Source organism: Nycticebus coucang, chromosome 22 (genome assembly GCF_027406575.1).
Source record: "Nycticebus coucang isolate mNycCou1 chromosome 22, mNycCou1.pri, whole genome shotgun sequence".
Classification (NCBI taxonomy): Eukaryota; Metazoa; Chordata; class Mammalia; order Primates; family Lorisidae; genus Nycticebus; species Nycticebus coucang.
In genome coordinates, this window is record NC_069801.1 from 59,176,245 (window position 1) to 59,195,477 (window position 19,233).

At 42.2% G+C, this 19,233-nt stretch overlaps 1 protein-coding gene across 1 annotated transcript in view; it reads left to right on the top strand.

The window, feature by feature from the left end:
• The window catches only part of PATJ (PATJ crumbs cell polarity complex component), a 408,655-nt gene that overhangs the window by 168,299 nt on the left and 221,123 nt on the right, over nucleotides 1–19,233 (top strand). Inside the window, 3 exon segments of the mRNA XM_053575260.1 lie at nucleotides 1,937–2,008; nucleotides 4,013–4,190; nucleotides 17,493–17,603. Of these exon segments, the coding sequence (XP_053431235.1) occupies nucleotides 1,937–2,008; nucleotides 4,013–4,190; nucleotides 17,493–17,603 (361 nt within the window).

The following is a 19,233-nucleotide window of genomic DNA, read 5'->3' on the forward strand; positions in this document are numbered from 1 at the left end:
TGAGCCTGCCCCAAGCCTCAGCTCCTGGTGTGTAAAATGTAATAGGAGCGGCTGCGCTGGAAATGAGGTGGAAGAGATAGCACCTGCACTTCTGTGCAGAGTGGTGCTGTTTACAGCATCAGACGTATTTCATTTGCTGATCCGCAGTCACAGACCTGTTTCCCTTCTGTGCAGAGTGGTGCCGTTTACAGCATCAGACATATTTCATTTGCTGATCTGCAGTCACAGACCTATTTCCCTTCTGTGCAGAGTGGTACTGTTCACAGCATCAGACATATTTCATTTGCTGATCCGCAGTCACATACCTATTTCATGGTACGAGTTAGACCTGAAGTTAGGACAGCTGATTTTTCTTCTTTCTTTCTTCAGCTGATCATGTATGATAATGTCTTTCTGTGCCCTATTAAATCACATTACTCTTGTAACTAGTTACTCTGTAATTCAGCCCTTTATGTTATTCAGGTCAGCAGTTCCTTACTAAGACAATTCTTAATGATTGAAAGGCCTCCCCTAGGGGAGAGGTACATCCATGGATTGGGTGAGATCAGCCTTGCGGGAGCCTAGTGTTAAGGCACATCAGAGCACTGCGTGGGAGGGACTGATGATCAAAATAAATTGTGGTATATGTACACCATGGAATATTATGCAGCCTTAAAGAAAGATGGAGACTTTACCTCTTTCATGTTTACATGGATGGAGCTGGAACATATTCTTCTTAATAAAATATCTCAAGAATGGAAGAAAAAGTTTCCAATGTACTCAGCCCTGCTATGAAACTAATTTATAGCTTTCATATGAAAGCTATAACCCAATTATAGCCCTAGAAGAAGGGGAAAGGGGAGAGGAAGGGGGGAGGATGGGTGGAGGGAGGGTAATTGGCAGGACCACACCTACGGTGCATCTCACAAGGGTACACGTGAAACCTACTAAATGTAGAAAATAAGTATCTTAACACAATAACTAAGAAAATGCCAGGAAGGCTATGTTAACCAGTGTGATGAAAATATGTCAAATGGCATATAAAACCAGTGCATGGTACCCCATGGTTGCATTAATTAATTTACACAGCTATGATTTAATTAAAAAAAAATCAAAATAGATAATATAAGTGAACATCTATAGGCCGAGAAGTCCCGTAGAGCCACACGGAGTATTCATGATACAAATGATGGAGTTACTCAGGGTTAGCATTACTGAACAGTCTAGAAAGAGGGATCGTGGTTAGCTGTGTCTGTTGATTTATAATTGATCCATGAGATACATGTCAGTTTATAACTGAGTCAATGCATGCTAAAATGTAAGGAATATATTTTATTACATTTTATATATTGGTGGAGGCGTGAAATTATACAAATCAAAGGTACGTCTTTAGAAAATAGCATCTAGATTGTCATCTATTAAAGCGTTGATAGCTGGGCAGTAGTGTTTATAGTAGCCCACACCTTTCACCCCAGTGACTTAGGAGGCTAAGGTGAGAGGATCGTTTGAGATCAGCCTGAGACTAGCACGAGACCCTGTCTCTAAAATAGTGAGAAAAATGAGCTGGGCATGGTGTTACACAGGTACCCATCTGTAGTCCCAGCTACTTGGGAGGCTGAGGCAGGAGGACCACTTGAGCCCAGGAGTCTGAGGTTGCAGTGAGCTGTGCACTGTAGCCAGGGCAACAGAGTGATGCCCTGTTTCAAAAAAAAAAAAAAGGTATTTGTAATAATTCTGTGATTTTTTTTTTTTTTTCTGGTGCTAGGTGGGGATTTGAATTTGTTGAATGTGAGAATAGAATATTTTTGCTTTGTATGTTTAATGATGTATTTTAAAGGCTTAAAAATTAAGAACTATTTAACTGCTTGCAGATTGTGCGATTTCAAAACTTTCCAGAACCTTTAATAAGAGTGTATCTTACAGGTTATGTGCATTTTTTTCCTTTCTCCTTCCTCAGTGAGTTACCTGAGAGAGAAGAAGGTGAAGGGGAAGAAACTCCGAACTTCAGTCACTGGGGCCCACCAAGAATGTATGTGGACGGCACGGGGCTCTCAGTGGGAACGGAGTCCACAGCATCATTCAGTCACACTCGAATGATGGGGAAGCCGGGTGATGCGCATGGAGTCTGGCCTAAATTTTAGTTTCATTTTATCTTCTCTAGAGACTTTTAGCCAGGCAACAACACTATAATCAGTATTAGTAAACTCTTTGATACTTTTAAAGAGAAAGCAGCGTACCAATTGTGCCCCTGTGATAGTAAACTGACGCACCAGGTGTGGTTCACTGTGCTGCCAAGTCACTCAGGTAAAGCTGCCTGAATACAGCACAGCTGAGGTTCTGTGACAGCAGGACAGTAGTTGAAGCTTGTAACATGTGTCAGTTTATCTGTGCCTCCTTTGCTGGGAAGTCCCAGGCTGTGCTAATGGATCGTGCTGAACACCAGTCTTCCCTTGGAGTTTTAAGAATTCATCGGGGGTAGGGTGGTGCCTGTGGTTCAGTGAGTAGGGCGCAGGCCCCATATACCGAGGGTGGAGGGTTCAAACCTGGCCCCGGCCAAATTGCAACAAAAAAAATAGCTGGGCATTGTGGCCGGGTGCCTTTGGTCCCGGCTGCTTGGGAGGCTGAGGCAAGAGAATTGCCTAAGCCCAAGAGCTGGAGGTTGCTGTGAGCTGTGACACCACGGCACCTTACCAAAGGCGACAAAATGAGACTCTGTCTCTTAAAAAAAAAAAAAAGAATTCATGGGGCTGCACTTTAAGATTATAAAAGTCTTCCTTCAGATGCTCTGTCTATTCTTTATGCATTATTAATCCCACCACCTCCACCCAGCCTATTTTTTTCTTGTAACTGAATTCTGAGTTTTGTCTTAACGTATTGTTGACTGGCAGTTTTACGCAGAAGCTGTTCCATGTCACCAGCTGTTATTCCGGTGACACGATCAGGAAAGCTTCTACAACATCCTACTTTACCCTGTGTTTTAAAAATTGCAGTAGCTAAGTAAGTGCAAACACAAGTTAGCTCATCAGCGACGCTTGGACATGAAAACACAACTAGGGACGTGTCCACAAGGTGCTGAAAACTGTTTTCTGAGTTACATTTTAGTAATTCTTGGCCACATCTCTGTAGTGCAAGCAGAATCTATAATACCATGAGGAGTAAGTTTCATTCCATGTTTTCTTTTTAAAAATGACATAGAGATAGGAAGAAAAAAAAATCTTCTAGCCGCAGAACAGATAAAATCTGTCCTGAGTAAGGAACCACAGAGTTCAACCTGCTGACTGGGAAAACTTGGCTTGGCCAGTAAGCCGCTCATTGGTGAATTAAGTTTATTCTAAAAGTCTGTGCTTTTTGCCAAAATACTGTATGTGGCTTTCTTGATTTTTTTTTTTTTTTTTTTTTGCCATTTGTTATTTTCTCTGTCCACTCTTTGCTAATATTATGGATATAAACGAAAGCAACGAATCATAGACAATCTATTGTAGTAGGAGGTGGAAACGTGAAGGTCTAAATAAATCTTTTTTGAATTTTGAGTGATATTTATTGTTTGAGAAATCTATCTCACATCTGAAACTTTTGCATGTCATGAATTATTGAGAGTATCTTATAATTTTGGAACTAGGTAAAATCTATATAACATTTTTAAAAGTATATTTAGAGGGCGGCGCCTGTGGCTCAGTGAGTAGGGCACCGGCCCCATATGCCGAGGGTGGCGGGTTCAAACCCAGCCCGGGCCAAATTGCAACCAAAAAATAGCCGGGCGTTGTGGCGGGTGCCTGTAGTCCCAAGCTGCTCGGGAGGCTGAGGCAGAGAATCGCGTAAGCCCAAGAGTTAGAGGTTGTTGTGAGCTGTGTGATGCCACGGCACTCTACCTGAGGGTGGTATGTGAGACTCTGTCTCTTTAAAAAAAAAAAAAAAAAGTATATTTAGAAAATTTATTTTTATAAACTATGTCACAAGGATATGGTACAAGTTGAATACTTCCATGGCCTAACAGATTAACTTGTTAATGAGTAAGTTTTTTTTCTTTTTATAGTGTTGAGATATTCAGGGAGCCCAATGTGTCTCTTGGTATCAGTATTGTTGGTGGACAAACTGTTATAAAACGCCTGAAGAATGGAGAGGAGCTGAAAGGTATATTCATCAAACAAGTCTTAGAAGACAGTCCAGCAGGAAAAACAAATGCCCTGAAAACTGGAGACAAAATACTGGAGGTAAATGATGCTAAAGTACTATTTTTGTTTTAAATATTCATTTAGCCAGAAGACTTTTCTTCCGTTGGGAAGTATATGTGCTGTGTGCACAATTTATAAGTTTCTTAAGTAGGGGAGAAGCAAATTAAATGATAAAAAAAAAAAACCTCAGTTGATTGCAAAAGAAAACAATTTAGCTAGCAGTGGGCTCTCTATAGTACGGGGCAGGTGGTGGGCATTATGCTTTTCCCACAGTCTTTAACAAGCTCTAAATTTCTTTTTCCAAGCTCTGAATTTTGTAATTGTGGGTCAGTAGGGTGTCTGTGCTTGTCTAGGGAAAGGAGTTGACCCTGGAAAGTCACACTCCCCTGTGGTAGTGGGTACGTCTGTGGATTGGGTAGGATCAGCTTTTTGGGAGGATAGTCTTAAAGGCACAGCAAAGCACTGCGGGTGCCCTGGGGTGTGAATGGGATACTTTTCTTCGCATTGGGTGTGTTGGACAGCACCATGGTGGTTACCTCCAGTCCTGCAGACTGTTCATTCTCCATTCTTGCATTATGCTGCTGACCATCAGCCCTGGTGTTTCAGGGCGATGAAAAGAACTGTAGCAGCTGTGCCTTGAAGTCTGGACTCTGTCCTTTTTTTTTTTTTTTGTAGAGACAGAGTCTCACTTTATGACCCTCGGTAGAGTGCCGTGGCCTCACACAGCTCACAGCAACCTCCAACTCCTGGGCTTAAGCGATTCTCTTGCCTCAGCCTCCCGAGTAGCTGGGACTACAGGCGCCCGCCACATTTTTGGTTGCAGTTCAGCCGGGGCCGGGTTTGAACCCGTCACCCTCGGTATATGGGGCCAGTGCCCTACCGACTGAGCCACAGGTGCCGCCGACTCTGTCCTTTTTATTTGCTGTGTGTTCTTAGACAAATTCTTGAACTCCCTTTATTCTCAGTTTCTAAATATAATGGAAATGAAACTTTAGATCCAGTGACAATTTTTTTTGTTTTTGAGACAGAGTCACACATTGTTACCCTCCATAGAGTGCTGTGGCTTGACAGCTCACAGGAACCTCAAACTCTTGGGCTCAAGCGATCCTCTTGCCTCAGCCTCCCCTGTAGCTGAACTACAGGTGCCCACCACAACACCCGGCTAGCTTTTTGTTTTGTTTTGTTTTCTATTTTTAGTAGAGATGGGGTCTAAACCTTACTCAGGCTCCAGTGACATTTTTGTGAGGATTAAATCAAAGAATTACATAAAGTTGCTCTGTATGTGCAAATTTTGAATTATATTTTTTCTGTGAAATGCTAAAAAATTGTTTTTAAGCACACTGACAACATGGCAGTGAAAAAAATGTCTGGGAGTCCCTTCCCATGTGGTATCCACGTGATAGCAAGGGTGAGAGCAGCGTAGACGGTAAAAATAAATAAGTAATGTGGGAACGTAGATTGTAATAAGTAGCTAAATGCCAGGGCGATGTGAGAACTTAAGTTATAGACGATGATATTGGGACAAATTATGAGAGAAGAAGGACATGAGGAAGCTCTGGGGCAGGCACATGCCTGGCCGTGTGCTCAGCGGGCAGCAAGAAGCCCGGCGTTGCCGTGTAGAGTGGACACGGGGCGAGGCCCAGGAGGCCTTGAACATCTACTCTGAACGCCGTAGAAATCTGTTGGAGGATTAGGAGCACATGCAAATAATTCTCGCATTGTTTCAAAGGACCATTTTTGGTACTGGGGAAGGAGTGGAAACAGGATGTCAGCGGGGGGCTGTTGCCGTCATCGGGGAGAGCGGGGTGGCCTGGGCCAGCAGGAGAGCAGTGCACAAGCGGCTCTTTTTGGGAGAGAGAACAATAGGACTTAACTAACAGACTGGACACCGAGGAGAGAAAGAGCGAAAGATACCGGAAAGGGTTTCTACCTTCAAGAATCAAAGGCAGAGTTTCCATTTACTGAGACAGAGGAGACTGGGGGGGAGGAGCAGATCTGGGTCACGTGTTTGGGGTCTGCCGATATTTAAGGTGCCCACTTGACATCCAAATAGCTTCAATGGGCAGTTAAATAAACCAATAGGGGCTTCTGTGTCCTCACCAAATTTTTTCCCCTCCGTTTCAACTAGAAGTGTGTGTTTGCCTCTTACTGTGATTATTGATTTGCTCATTATTTTTTGTGATTCTGTTAGTCTTGCTGTGTTATATTTAATGGTGTTGGTGTTCGCTGCACAAACTTCACGCCTCCCCAGGGATTTGTTTTTGAGATTGTGTCGTTTTCCTCTTCCTATTAATTACTTTTTGCCTTAAATTGTATTTTGTTAATATTGGCAATCCTCCTTACTTTTAAGTTACTAATATGAGTGGTACATTATTTTTTATATTCCTTTCCCTCCCACCCACTGTTTTTTGTCATTTTGTTTAGTTGTAGTTTTCGTAAGCAATATGCAGTTGCATTTTGCTTTTATAAAATCTGAATTGATAATTATCTAGTAAGTAATTGAGATGAACTCATTTTTTACTTTGGTTACTGATTTATTTGAACTTTCAGTTGGATTCCAGTGGAGGTCAAGAATTGACCTGGCTGAAGGGGCTTTTCGTCCATCTTTTTAAGCAGGACAACAGAACGTGAAAATAAACCATCCCCCACTGGAATATGACTGTTAAATTTTAAATATTTATTTTGTATTTTGTGTTATCATTTTCTCTCTTAACTTTGTATTTTGGAGTAATTACAGATCTACGGAGTTATAGAGAAATATGCAGGGAAGTCCTGTGCACCTTCCCTCGGCCTCCGCCAGTGTTAACATGTCACACAAATATACTACGCGAGCAGTCCTGCACCTTCCCTAGGCCTCCAAAGTCCTGTGCACCTTCCCTCGGCCTCCGCCAGTGTTAACATCTCACACAATTGTCCTACACTAGCAACACCAAGACACGCCATTGGCTTAGTCCATAGAGTTCATTCAGATTTCACCAGTTATTGCACACACATTCATTTGTGGGTTTGTAGCTCTATATAATTTTTTTTTTTTTTTTGGGAGACAGAGCCTTACCCTGTCACCTTAGGTAGAGTGCCGTGCCATCGGCTCACAGCAACCTCAAATTCTTGGGCTTGAGCAATCCCTCCAGCTTCCCAAATAGTTGGAACTACAGGAACCCATCAGAGCACCCAGTTAGTTTTTCGATTTTTAGTAGAAATGGGGTCTTGCTTTTGCTCAGGCTAGTTTTGAACTCCTGAGCTCAAGCAGTCCTCCTGCCTCAGCCTCCAGAATAGCCGGGACTACAGCTATCTGCCACAACGCCCGGCTCTTCTTTTGTCGCGGACCGCCAGTCGAATGAGTCTCAGTCTGAGGGTTTTTCAGGGCGAACGTTACAGGTTGATTGGAAGGTCGACGCAGGATGGTTTTTGACAGACTACTAGACACCACAAGTGATGATGGAAGTAGCTGCAACTTTACTGAATTTTAAGAGTGTCTTTTATACATTTTTGACAAAGCATTACAAATCACAAAAGACATTTTTATGACTTGCAGGTGGTCACAAGTTCTTATCTTGTCTTACAAACGTAGGCATTTAACCATCTATCTTACACAGTGTTTTGCCCGCAAGGGGGAACAAATGGCAGCTGTGAGGTAGCTGATAAGCAGCAGTTACTTTTCAGCTTCCTTTATCTAAAGTTGAATTGTGTTTTTTAACATACAACACTACTTTCTTTCATAGTTTTAGTTTCATGATTATATATAGTTGTTATGATTAGAGGTGTATTGTGAATCATATAAGTGATTAGAGTGTGAAGGAAACATGAGAAATAAAAGGATATTGTATGAAAACTAAACTATATTGAAAGTGAGGTTAGGAAAGACAAGGTTAGAGATAGGGGGAAAAGGTGGGTGGATATCAGGTTGGAAACATTTTGTTTATGGTATTTACATTCTTTTGATGTACTGTATATTTTTAAGGTTTTTGTTCTAAAGAAGTGGTTTCATTAGTAACACCTGGTTGCTTCTCCTTATCTTGGAATGTCAAGGTTTGTAACTTCTCTTAGTTCTTTAATTGGTCTCAGTTTCTTATGATCTCTTTTAAAAACAGCCGAACATATTCTTTTATGTATAATGTTTGACTACTACTATATATTTTTACTCTAATTAGTAACTATATTTTGATTCATAGTTAATTGTTTATTAAACATTAAACTACTCTATTGATTTGTGTTACATCTGAAAATTAGTGAAGTAAGACATTTTTCTAAGTAAAGTTTTACTAATTAGTGAAGTCAGACGTTTTCTTAAGTAAAGTTTTACTGCAGGAGGTGTCATGTTGGAACATCCTGTTTGCTGTGCCTGCATTCTCTCGATGTACTATTTCAATTCACTGACATTTATGGTGGGGATGTGCTGTTGTACAGGCTCTCTTGGAGCCACTGAGTCCGGCACAGCCATACTTGCTGTGTTTAATTGTGGATCAGTAAGTCACTGTGTTTATTCTTAGTTTCTCAAAACAATCAGGCAATAATCAGTCATTCAACTGAACAGACAGGTTTCAGGGTAAAAGTTTCTTAGGCTTTTATGCCGCACCTCATGACTTCCTACGTTCACTAAAAGGCATGCTAGGCAACTTATGCGCTGCTGTCGCAAGCCAGGGGGACTGGGGGCAACGCTCCGAGGAGCACCCACCGCCTTACCACAGTTTTTACAACGCGGACAGAGCCATCCCGCCACGGCTTGATGCCGGGGGTGCGGCATTTCCCCCTTTTTTGTTAATGAATCGTAGTTCAAAGAGGTCTTGGCGAACAGCCTTTAAGGAGGAAAAGACACAACGAAGAAGACATGGTAACAGTAAGACAACACAGAATATCAGGCATCCAATAATAATAATAAACACAATGTACTGAATCCAAGATATAGGATTTAAAGACTTAAGATTGTCAGAGAGTGATTGAGCTAGAGCATCGAGAGATGTACTAGGTAGATGAGCTTCACTGATGGCAGTGATATCCTTTTGGAGGGTATGTAAGTCATGTGTAATATCATTATCCTTCCACACACCTTGCAAATGTGCCTTTGTTTTGTTCCAAGAGGTGGAGAGGTTATAAGGTAGAGGAGTGACACAGATAGCTGGAAAAGCAGAGTGACATCTAGTTTGAAGTTTATGTTGTATGAACTTTATATCTTGTCCTAGGGCTAAAACTACTTCTTCTAAGATGTTAAGTTTCGTTTTAAGTTTATTATCTATGCTGGCCTGAGTCATCAAGGCTAGAGTGATATTGCTGCTTAAAGAGTTGACAAAGTGAGTCGTATGTATTTCTTGTACCAAGGCAGTTGTAGTCACTGCAAATGTAGTGACTATAGAAATTAAAGCTAAAATTCCTAAAATTAATGCTGCTATAAATCTTTTAGGTCGAATTAATTGATTAACAGTATGTAAAACTTGTAAGGTAGAGTTATCATACTATGGATTATCTTGCAAGTCTATAGGTAACAGTACATAAGAAGTTTTTTTTTTTTTTTTTTACAATTAACATAACATTCAGCAATCTATTATTTACATGAAATATACCAGAAGAAGCAATACAATTGGTTATTTTTACAAGTTAAAAGATTTTAAAGGAAATACATAGTTAACTGGATCACATGTAAATTCTTTCACAAATTCTCTTTTATGAGCTTCATTTAACCTGCACAGACCATCTACAAACATTCTAAACTTTCTTGAACTTTTGTTCTGCCTTTTACTTTCTTACATAACTATTCTGTTTCAGGACAAAATTTATCACACAAGATTCTTTCTTTATACAATGTTATTCTCCTTTCTGTTTAATTTCTCTTACTCTCAAAAACTTACTTTCCACCAAACAGGATTCCAGTTTACCATGAAGTTACTTATTCACTCAGCCAAACTGATAATTAGAAGGTTTAAAAGACAAGAATTTTATCCGTTGACAAAGATTCAGTTTGTAAAAATATTTTTCTTATTTATATAAATTACTAGTGGCAAAGAGTCAATAATAAAGGTTCTAAACCTCACCCTTGGGATTTCGTCAGTGCTGTTGTCTGGGGGCTGTAACACTTGGGAGGCAGGCCCGCCCCACGAAGGGCAGGGGGGCCCTCAGCTTCCTTCCCCGCTGGGCCTTTTTAGCCGTCTTGGAGCCAGTGGAAATGTGCCCGGTGGTTTTGTTTGCTATCGGCGAGTGTACTTTCATTTTCTCCAAGCGGCGGGTGAGATCTTGCAGCAGCCGCTGGCGTCTCCTTCTGCGTTGTCTTTTCTGAATCTGAGTTAACTACTCCTGGAATAACTTCAAAGTTTTTAGTATAATTTGAACTTTTACCAATTATAATTTCAACTGTCCCCGGCAAGAGTTGCCCTTTTACTGTAGTGGGGATTAAAGTAACACCGTCCCATTTGGATAATAAGACATTCTTTTCACTTGCTAAATTTAAACCTGCACTCTCAGGCGTGCCCCGTGAAAGGTCATGAATAGTAAATTCAGGGGCTTGAGGATTCAAAGTAGATGAGGGCTGTGTTTTACAAGCTACAGCCTGCTCTCCCTTGGGGCTTGGGCTGGGAGAATGCCCCTTTTACTAGTTTTTTGATCTCCGTACGTCCTGATCCTCAGGATCAGTGTCACCCTTGTCATTCAAGGGGGTTCCATCTTTATAAAACCTTGATTTACATTTATTTTTCCAATGTCTGCCCTTCTTACAGCGAGGGCATAAGCCGGGTGGGTCCCCCCTCGGCTTATTGGCATGGGACTGTTTACAGTCCTTCTGCATATGTCCTGGCTTGCCACAATTGTAGCAAGTGTTGGTAGGAGCTGTTGGCCCCTTGCCTCCTTTATTGAAGGAGTTTTTCACATATGAGCTAAATTTCTGCCCTTGCATTGCTGCAGCATAAGCCATACCCTGGGCTATAGCTGGTGAGGCATCCATGCATGTTTCTAACTGTTTGAGCAACAGTGATGTGCCCTCAGACGGGGGGAGCATTCTGTTAATGGCTTCTTCCAGCCTTGAAATAAAGTCTTGGTACGGCTCCTCCGCACCTTGCTTAATAAGAAAATGTATAAGCTCCTCCAACCGTTTGAGGGACACATTGAACCCATTTTTAACTAACAAATGCTGTAACATGACACTGAATATACGTTCCTCTTTGATCAATGCGTGCCTCATGGTACCTGTTGATTACTCACACTTAACCGGTCAGCCTTTACCGGCGGGACTCGAGCTCCCTGGTGAGAGTCGCCTTCAATCTGAAAAGAGAGGAAAGAAAGAAAAAGAAAGATCACCTGTCCTTCAGGTCCCTGTTCGAGGGCGCCAGCTGTCGCGGCAGCCGGTCGAATGAGTCTCAGTCTGAGGGTTTTTCAGGGCGAACGTTACAGGTTGATTGGAAGGTCGACGCAGGATGGTTTTTGACAGACTACTAGACACCACAAGTGATGATGGAAGTAGCTGCAACTTTACTGAATTTTAAGAGTGTCTTTTATACATTTTTGACAAAGCATTACAAATCACAAAAGACATTTTTATGACTTGCAGGTGGTCACAAGTTCTTATCTTGTCTTACAAACGTAGGCATTTAACCATCTATCTTACACAGTGTTTTGCCCGCAAGGGGGAACAAATGGCAGCTGTGAGGTAGCTGATAAGCAGCAGTTACTTTTCAGCTTCCTTTATCTAAAGTTGAATTGTGTTTTTTAACATACAACACTACTTTCTTTCATAGTTTTAGTTTCATGATTATATATAGTTGTTATGATTAGAGGTGTATTGTGAATCATATAAGTGATTAGAGTGTGAAGGAAACATGAGAAATAAAAGGATATTGTATGAAAACTAAACTATATTGAAAGTGAGGTTAGGAAAGACAAGGTTAGAGATAGGGGGAAAAGGTGGGTGGATATCAGGTTGGAAACATTTTGTTTATGGTATTTACATTCTTTTGATGTACTGTATATTTTTAAGGTTTTTGTTCTAAAGAAGTGGTTTCATTAGTAACACCTGGTTGCTTCTCCTTATCTAGGAATGTCAAGGTTTGTAACTTCTCTTAGTTCTTTAATTGGTCTCAGTTTCTTATGATCTCTTTTAAAAACAGCCGAACATATTCTTTTATGTATAATGTTTGACTACTACTATATATTTTTACTCTAATTAGTAACTATATTTTGATTCATAGTTAATTGTTTATTAAACATTAAACTACTCTATTGATTTGTGTTACATCTGAAAATTAGTGAAGTAAGACATTTTTCTAAGTAAAGTTTTACTAATTAGTGAAGTCAGACGTTTTCTTAAGTAAAGTTTTACTGCAGGAGGTGTCATGTTGGAACATCCTGTTTGCTGTGCCTGCATTCTCTCGATGTACTATTTCAATTCACTGACATTTATGGTGGGGATGTGCTGTTGTACAGGCTCTCTTGGAGCCACTGAGTCCGGCACAGCCATACTTGCTGTGTTTAATTGTGGATCAGTAAGTCACTGTGTTTATTCTTAGTTTCTCAAAACAATCAGGCAATAATCAGTCATTCAACTGAACAGACAGGTTTCAGGGTAAAAGTTTCTTAGGCTTTTATGCCGCACCTCATGACTTCCTACGTTCACTAAAAGGCATGCTAGGCAACTTATGCGCTGCTGTCGCAAGCCAGGGGGACTGGGGGCAACGCTCCGAGGAGCACCCACCGCCTTACCACAGTTTTTACAACGCGGACAGAGCCATCCCGCCACGGCTTGATGCCGGGGGTGCGGCATTCTTTCTTCTTTTAGTAGAGTCCAGGTCTCACTTTGCTCAGGCTGGTCTCAAACTCCAGAGCTCAGGTGACCCGCATGCTTCAGCCTCCCAAGGTGCTGGGATCGCAGGCGTGAGCCACTGCACCCGACCTGCTCTCTACGGTCTTACCCTGTGTGAAGCCTGCGCATGCTCCACCACCGTGAAGAGACTCAGCAGGACCATCCCACAAAAGGACCATCCCACAAAACTGCCCTGTCTGTCTTCTCTCCTTCCCTCCCCTCCCTTCTCCATCCCTGACCTCTGGTAACTCCGGATCTGCCTCCTCATGTCTGTAATTATGTTAATTTGCAGCTGTCACGCAAATGCACATTGTGTATCTTTTTGAGATTGCCTTCTTCGGGGAAGGCAACGTGATTTCCCGAGGTTTGCTGCATCTGCCTTGTGCACCACTAGTCCCTTCCTTTTCACTGTGGGTAGTAGTCTTGGTCCATTCAGGCTGTTGAGATAAAATTCCACGAACAGAGACGTTATTTCTTACTGTTCCGCAGGCGGGGCAGTGCAAGGTCGAGGCCTTGGCAGATCTGTTATCTGGGGGTACCTGCTTTCTGGTTCACAGACAGCACCTCTTGCTGTGTCCTCATGTGGTAGAAGGGGTAAGCCAGATCGCCTGTCCCTAATTCCATTTTTGAAGGCAGAGTCCTTGTGACCTAATCACCCCCCAAAGGCCCTGCTTCTTCATGCCTTCACCTGGGGGGGTTAAGATTTCAACATATGAATTTGGGTGAGGACACATCTTAGCCATAGTAGTCCCTATCATTCCATGAGACGGATGTACCAGTTGGTTTAACTGTCCACCCACTGAAGACACTTGGGGAGTTTCTAGTTGTTGGCTATTACAAATAAAGCTGTTATAAACATTTATAGACAAATTACTGAGTGAAAATAAGTCTTTAGTTCCCTGGGATAAACACCTTCGAAAGCCATTGCTGGGGACGATGGTAAGCCCATTGTCAGGTTTGGAAAGGACTGTAAAACTATCTTCCTGGGTGGCTGTGTCTCTTCACCCGCCCACCAATAGTGTGTGGGACTCAGGTTCTCCATGTTCTCACCCACGTGATTCCTTCTACTCTCAGCACAGAACACTTCTGTGACCAGATGTGGGTTCCCTCCCCTCCCCCCCAAAGCAGCTCTTGGGTGGACACCAACTGGGTATCTTATGACTTAGTTCAGCTCTGACACTGCGTACTGGGCAGTGGTGTCCTATCCCACAGGTCGAAGGCTCAGTCCCACAGACTGTCCCACTGCAGGTGCTGCTCGCAGGTGGGAGGGTGTTCCCTGTACTTCCGACCAACCAGCTGCAAACAGGTCCCCACAGCCCTCTTTCTGGAGCCTATTAATTTGCTAGGATAGCTCAGAGAATTCAGGAAAACACTTACATTTACCACTTTATTACCCTGTTTCCCCGAAAATAAGACAGTGTCTTATTTTAAGGTGTGCTCCCAAAGATGCGCTAGGTCTTATTTTCAGGGGACGTTTTGTAGGTCCTGTAAATAGGTCTTATTTTCGGAGGATGTCTTATTTTCGGGGAAATGGTGTATAAAGGATATTTCAAAGGATATAGATGAACAGCCAGATAGAGACAGGCAGGGCGAGATATGTGGTGATGTGAAACCTACACGCTCTCGCTGCCGTGTCACTGTCCCTGCACTCCACACCTTCAGTGACCCAGAATCTTACAGTTGTTGAAGAATTTTTTCTGAGCTTCATCTCCAGCTCCCACTCTCCCTTCCCCACCCATCTCAGTGGGCTGATAAAGTTCCAACCCTCTGTTTCTCTAATCACTTGGTCTTTCTGGAGACCGGCCACGTTCGGAGGCTTCTGTAAGCTGCCTCGTTAGCATAAACTCAGATGTGATCCCAGAGGGGCCTTTATGAATAACGGAAGACCTTCCAGTCCCCCGGGGAATGTTGAGGGTTTTAGGTGCTCTGTGACTGGACCAAGGACAGAGACCAAGTAGATACAGTGTTTAGTTGAGTACAACGCTGCTCATTCTGGGTTTCTGGAACAAGGACAGAGACCCAATAGATACCGTATTTAGTTGAGTACAACTCTGCTCATTCCGGGTCTCTGGAACAAGGACAGAAACGAGTAGATACCATATTTAGTTGAGTACAACTCTGCTCCTTCCGGGTCTCTGGCTGCAGAAAGTCACCAGCCACATTGTCAGTTCTCGTTTGAGATTCACCGCCCACCTCTCAGTGGGTCTGTAGTTCATCCCTGCTGTCTAGTAATAGTCCCTGGGTCTCCTCCTTTACAGATAACTGTCTCTCATCTCCTGTTCCTCTTTTCTCAGTCTTACTCTTAAGTTTATGGCCCCGGTTTCAGATTTTCTTGAGAAAATAGAGGCTGTCACAGGAACTTCCCCTGACCTCCATGCAGACCAAATCCTTTGTGTCTCTAACCAAATTTGTGCTCCTCTCCCAATCCAATCTCTGTGTGCAGCAGAAAGTATTCCTCTGCAGTTGCACCATTATTTCTGTAACATCTTTTTTTTTTTTTTTGAGATCGAGTCTTAAGCTGTCACCGTGGGTAGAGTGCCGTGACATCATAGCTCACACCAACTTCCAACTTTTGGGCTAAAGCGATCCTCTTGCCTCAGTTTTTTGTTTTTAGTAGAGGCAGAGTCTCACTCTTGCTCAGGCTGGTCTGGAACCTGTGAGCTCAAGCAATCCACCCGACTCTGCCTCCCAGAGTGCTAAGATGACAGGTGTGAGCCACTGCGCCGGCCCAATATCTTCTATCTTAAACCCCACCTTATTCCCACATCCCTCTCCCCTTTCCACCTACATTCTTTTGTTTTTCTGGTCCTCTTATAGCAAAACAGTATTCACAGGTTGTCACTATTCACTGACCAAAAACCACCCCAACATTCACCAAGGCTTTGTTACATTATAGGTTAGAAAAATAAATTCTGTTAAACATGTTCAGGAAACACAGGCCTCTCTTGGAGATGTCCAAGCATGTTAGCAGATTAGAGTCTGAGATTTCTCTAAAGAGAAACTGCTTATATTTACCCAAATTTATTGAATACTGAACACTTTCAGTAAAATACCCTGTGGATTTTTTGTTGTTGTTCTTCTTTATTAATACAATTTAAGAGATGTTAAACTAGTCAGTTGTGATAACAGGCAGTTTCTTTCTTTTTTTTTTTTTAATTAAATCATATCTGTGTATATTAATGCGATCAATCATAGGGTACAATGTGCTGGTTTTATATATAATTTGAAATATTTTCATCAAACTGGTTAACATAGCCTTCCTGGCATTTTCTTAGTTACTGTGTTAAGACATTTATATTCTACATTTAGTAAGTTTCACATGTACCCTTGTAAGATGCACCGTAGGTGTGGTCCCACCAATCACCCTCCCTCCACCCATCCTCCCAGACAGTTTCTAAAAATCTCGTTCCTCTCGGTTTAATGGAAAGATGAAAAAAAGTCTGCAGAGATTCCTCCCTCTCCCCTGTGCCACTCAAGATTATACACTATACACAAAATCTCAAGACCAGAGATGTTGGCGTGGATGTGGAGAAAAGGGAACACTTCTGCACTGCTGGTGGGAATGCAAATTAATACATTCCTTTTGGAAAGAGATATGGAGAACACTCAGAGATCTAAAAATAGATCTGCCATTCAATCCTGTAATCCCTCTACTGGGCACATACCCAGAAGACCAAAAATCACAACATAACAAAGATATTTGTACCAGAATGTTTATTGCAGCCCAATTCATAATTGCTAAGTCATGGAAAAAGCCCAAGTGCCCATCGATCCACAAATGGATTAATAAATTGTGGTATATGTACACCATGGAATACTATGCAGCCTTAAAGAAAGATGGAGACTTTACCTCTTTCATGTTTACATGGATGGAGCTGGAACATATTCTTCTTAGTAAAGTATCCCAAGAATGGAAGAAAAAGTACCCAATGTACTCAGCCCTACTATGAAACTAATTTGGGGCTCTCACATGAAAGCTATAACCCAGTTACAACCTAACAATAGGGGGAAGTGGGAAAGGGAGGGGAGGGAGGGGGGTGCTGGGTAGAGGGAGGTGGATCGGTGGGATCATACCTGTGGTGCATCTTACGGGGGTATTTGCGAAACTTGGTAAATGTAGAATGTAAATGTTTTGGCACAGGAACTGAGATAATGCCAGGAAGGCTATGTTAACCATTGTGATGAAAATGTGTCAAATGGTCTATGAAGCGAGTGTATGATGCCCCATGATCATATCCATGTATACAGCTATGATTTAATAAAAAAAAACAAAAAGATTATAGACTATGCCTGTGGCAGGGGTGACATCTGAAGGTTCTGTGACTGAGCTACCTGTTTCGGATATTTATACTTAACCAGGGCTATGGTTATTCATATATTTGTCTTATTTTTTTTTGACGTTGAAACATGATTTTCTTTGACCATGTTCTCTTGAAACAGCAGAGCATTTTCGTGGTCCCATCTTATTTTTCTCTGGCTGTAGTCTAACTCATTGGACTCTGGCGGTTCTCATAAGTAGGTGATACACGTGAACTTTGAAATAAATGGCTTGTGTGTTGCAGGTGTCTGGAGTGGATCTGCAGAATGCGTCTCACCGAGAAGCCGTGGAGGCCATTAAGAACGCAGGGAACCCGGTGGTGTTCGTGGTGCAGAGCTTGTCACCCACCCCAAGAGTAAGTTTTGGTTCCTGTTTTTGAAAAGTTTTAACAACATTCTCTATACCTGTGGACCAAGCTTTGCCTCTTAAGTTTTTTCTATGTATTTTCATTGTCAATTCAGTTACACTATTATTTAGAAAAGTATTAGTTTCATTAAAACCCTAGCCATTATCTTTAATTTCCTTTTTTTAATGAAATTTTGATCTTTTGGTCAAATGTGAATCCTTCTGGTAATGTGCTGGGTTACGTCACAGGCTGTGGAGTTAAACAGACCTGCTTTCCATTCCCTGACTCCTATTTACTAACTTTGCTAACTTAGGGGCAAGTTACTGAACTTTTCTGAGCCAGTTACTTTGTGACATACTTTGAACATAAAGAAGATCAGATATCAAAACGTCCTAAACATACTATCCAATGTTCTGTATGTTTATGAAAGCTTTTAAAACTACAGATGTGTTGACATGTTCTGTCGTTGTGGGTTCTATAGTTGGAAATTCCAATTTTTTTTTTTTTTTGTAGAGACAGAGTCTCACTGTACCGCCCTCGGTAGAGTGCCCAGGCGTCACACGGCTCACAGCAACCTCTAACTCTTGAGCTTACCCGATTCTCTTGCCTCAGCCTCCCGAGCAGCTGGGACTACAGGCGTCCGTCACAACGCCCGGCTATTTTTTTTGTTGCAGTTTGGCCGGGGTTGGGTTTGAACCTGCCACCCTTGGCATATGGGGCCGGCGCCCTACTCATTGAGCCACAGGCGCCGCCCGGAAATTCCAAATGTTTTAAAAAGCAGTATTTCACATGATTGCAAGAGGAACTTTACCTAACAATTGCAATCAGTGTAACCTGGCTTATTGTACCCTCAATGAATCCCCAACAATAAAAAAAAAAAAAAAAAGCGGTATTTCATAATCTAAATTTTCTTCTGTATTACTTCTTTGATGTGGATTTGAAATTCTGATATGTAGATGACAGTGTATTTTCTTTCTTTTTTTTAAGACAAAGTCTCACTATGTGGCCCTGGGTAGAGTGCTGTGGTGTCAAAGCTCACAGCAACCTCCAACTCTTGAGCTTGATTCTCTTGCCTCAGCCTCCCAACTACAGGTGCCCGCCACAACCCCCAGCTGTTTTTTTGTTGTTGTTGTAGTTGTCATTATTGTTTGGCAGGCCCGGGCTGGGTTTGAACCCACCAGCTCTGGTGTATGTGGCAGGTGCCCTAGCTGCTGAGCTACAGGTGCTGACCCCAGGATGTGTATTTTCTATCGCAATGTACAGCAGAAATGTCCCCTTAAATCCTACAACTGGAAGCAATATTACTTTTCTTTATTTTATAATGGAAGATAGCTGTTCCAAATGGGTACATCTGAGCAGCAGAAAAACTGCTTATTTTAAAAAAGTATTTGCTTTTCAGTATAGTTACATACTGTTGTCCAAGCTTTTGTACATTAAGGCATATAGAAAACTTTATTTGTACAGCAAACTCCAAAAAGCTGGTTGGCGGCCATGGTGGTGGGGATGTTGATGTGATGTCTGGCACACTTGCAGCTTCGCTGCACACAGCCAGTGGGCTGCAGCCTCCACTCCCCCTCCACTCCCCCCCTCACCTCTGCTGTGTAGCATCAGACTGTGGCACTCTGCCTTCCATTCTCAG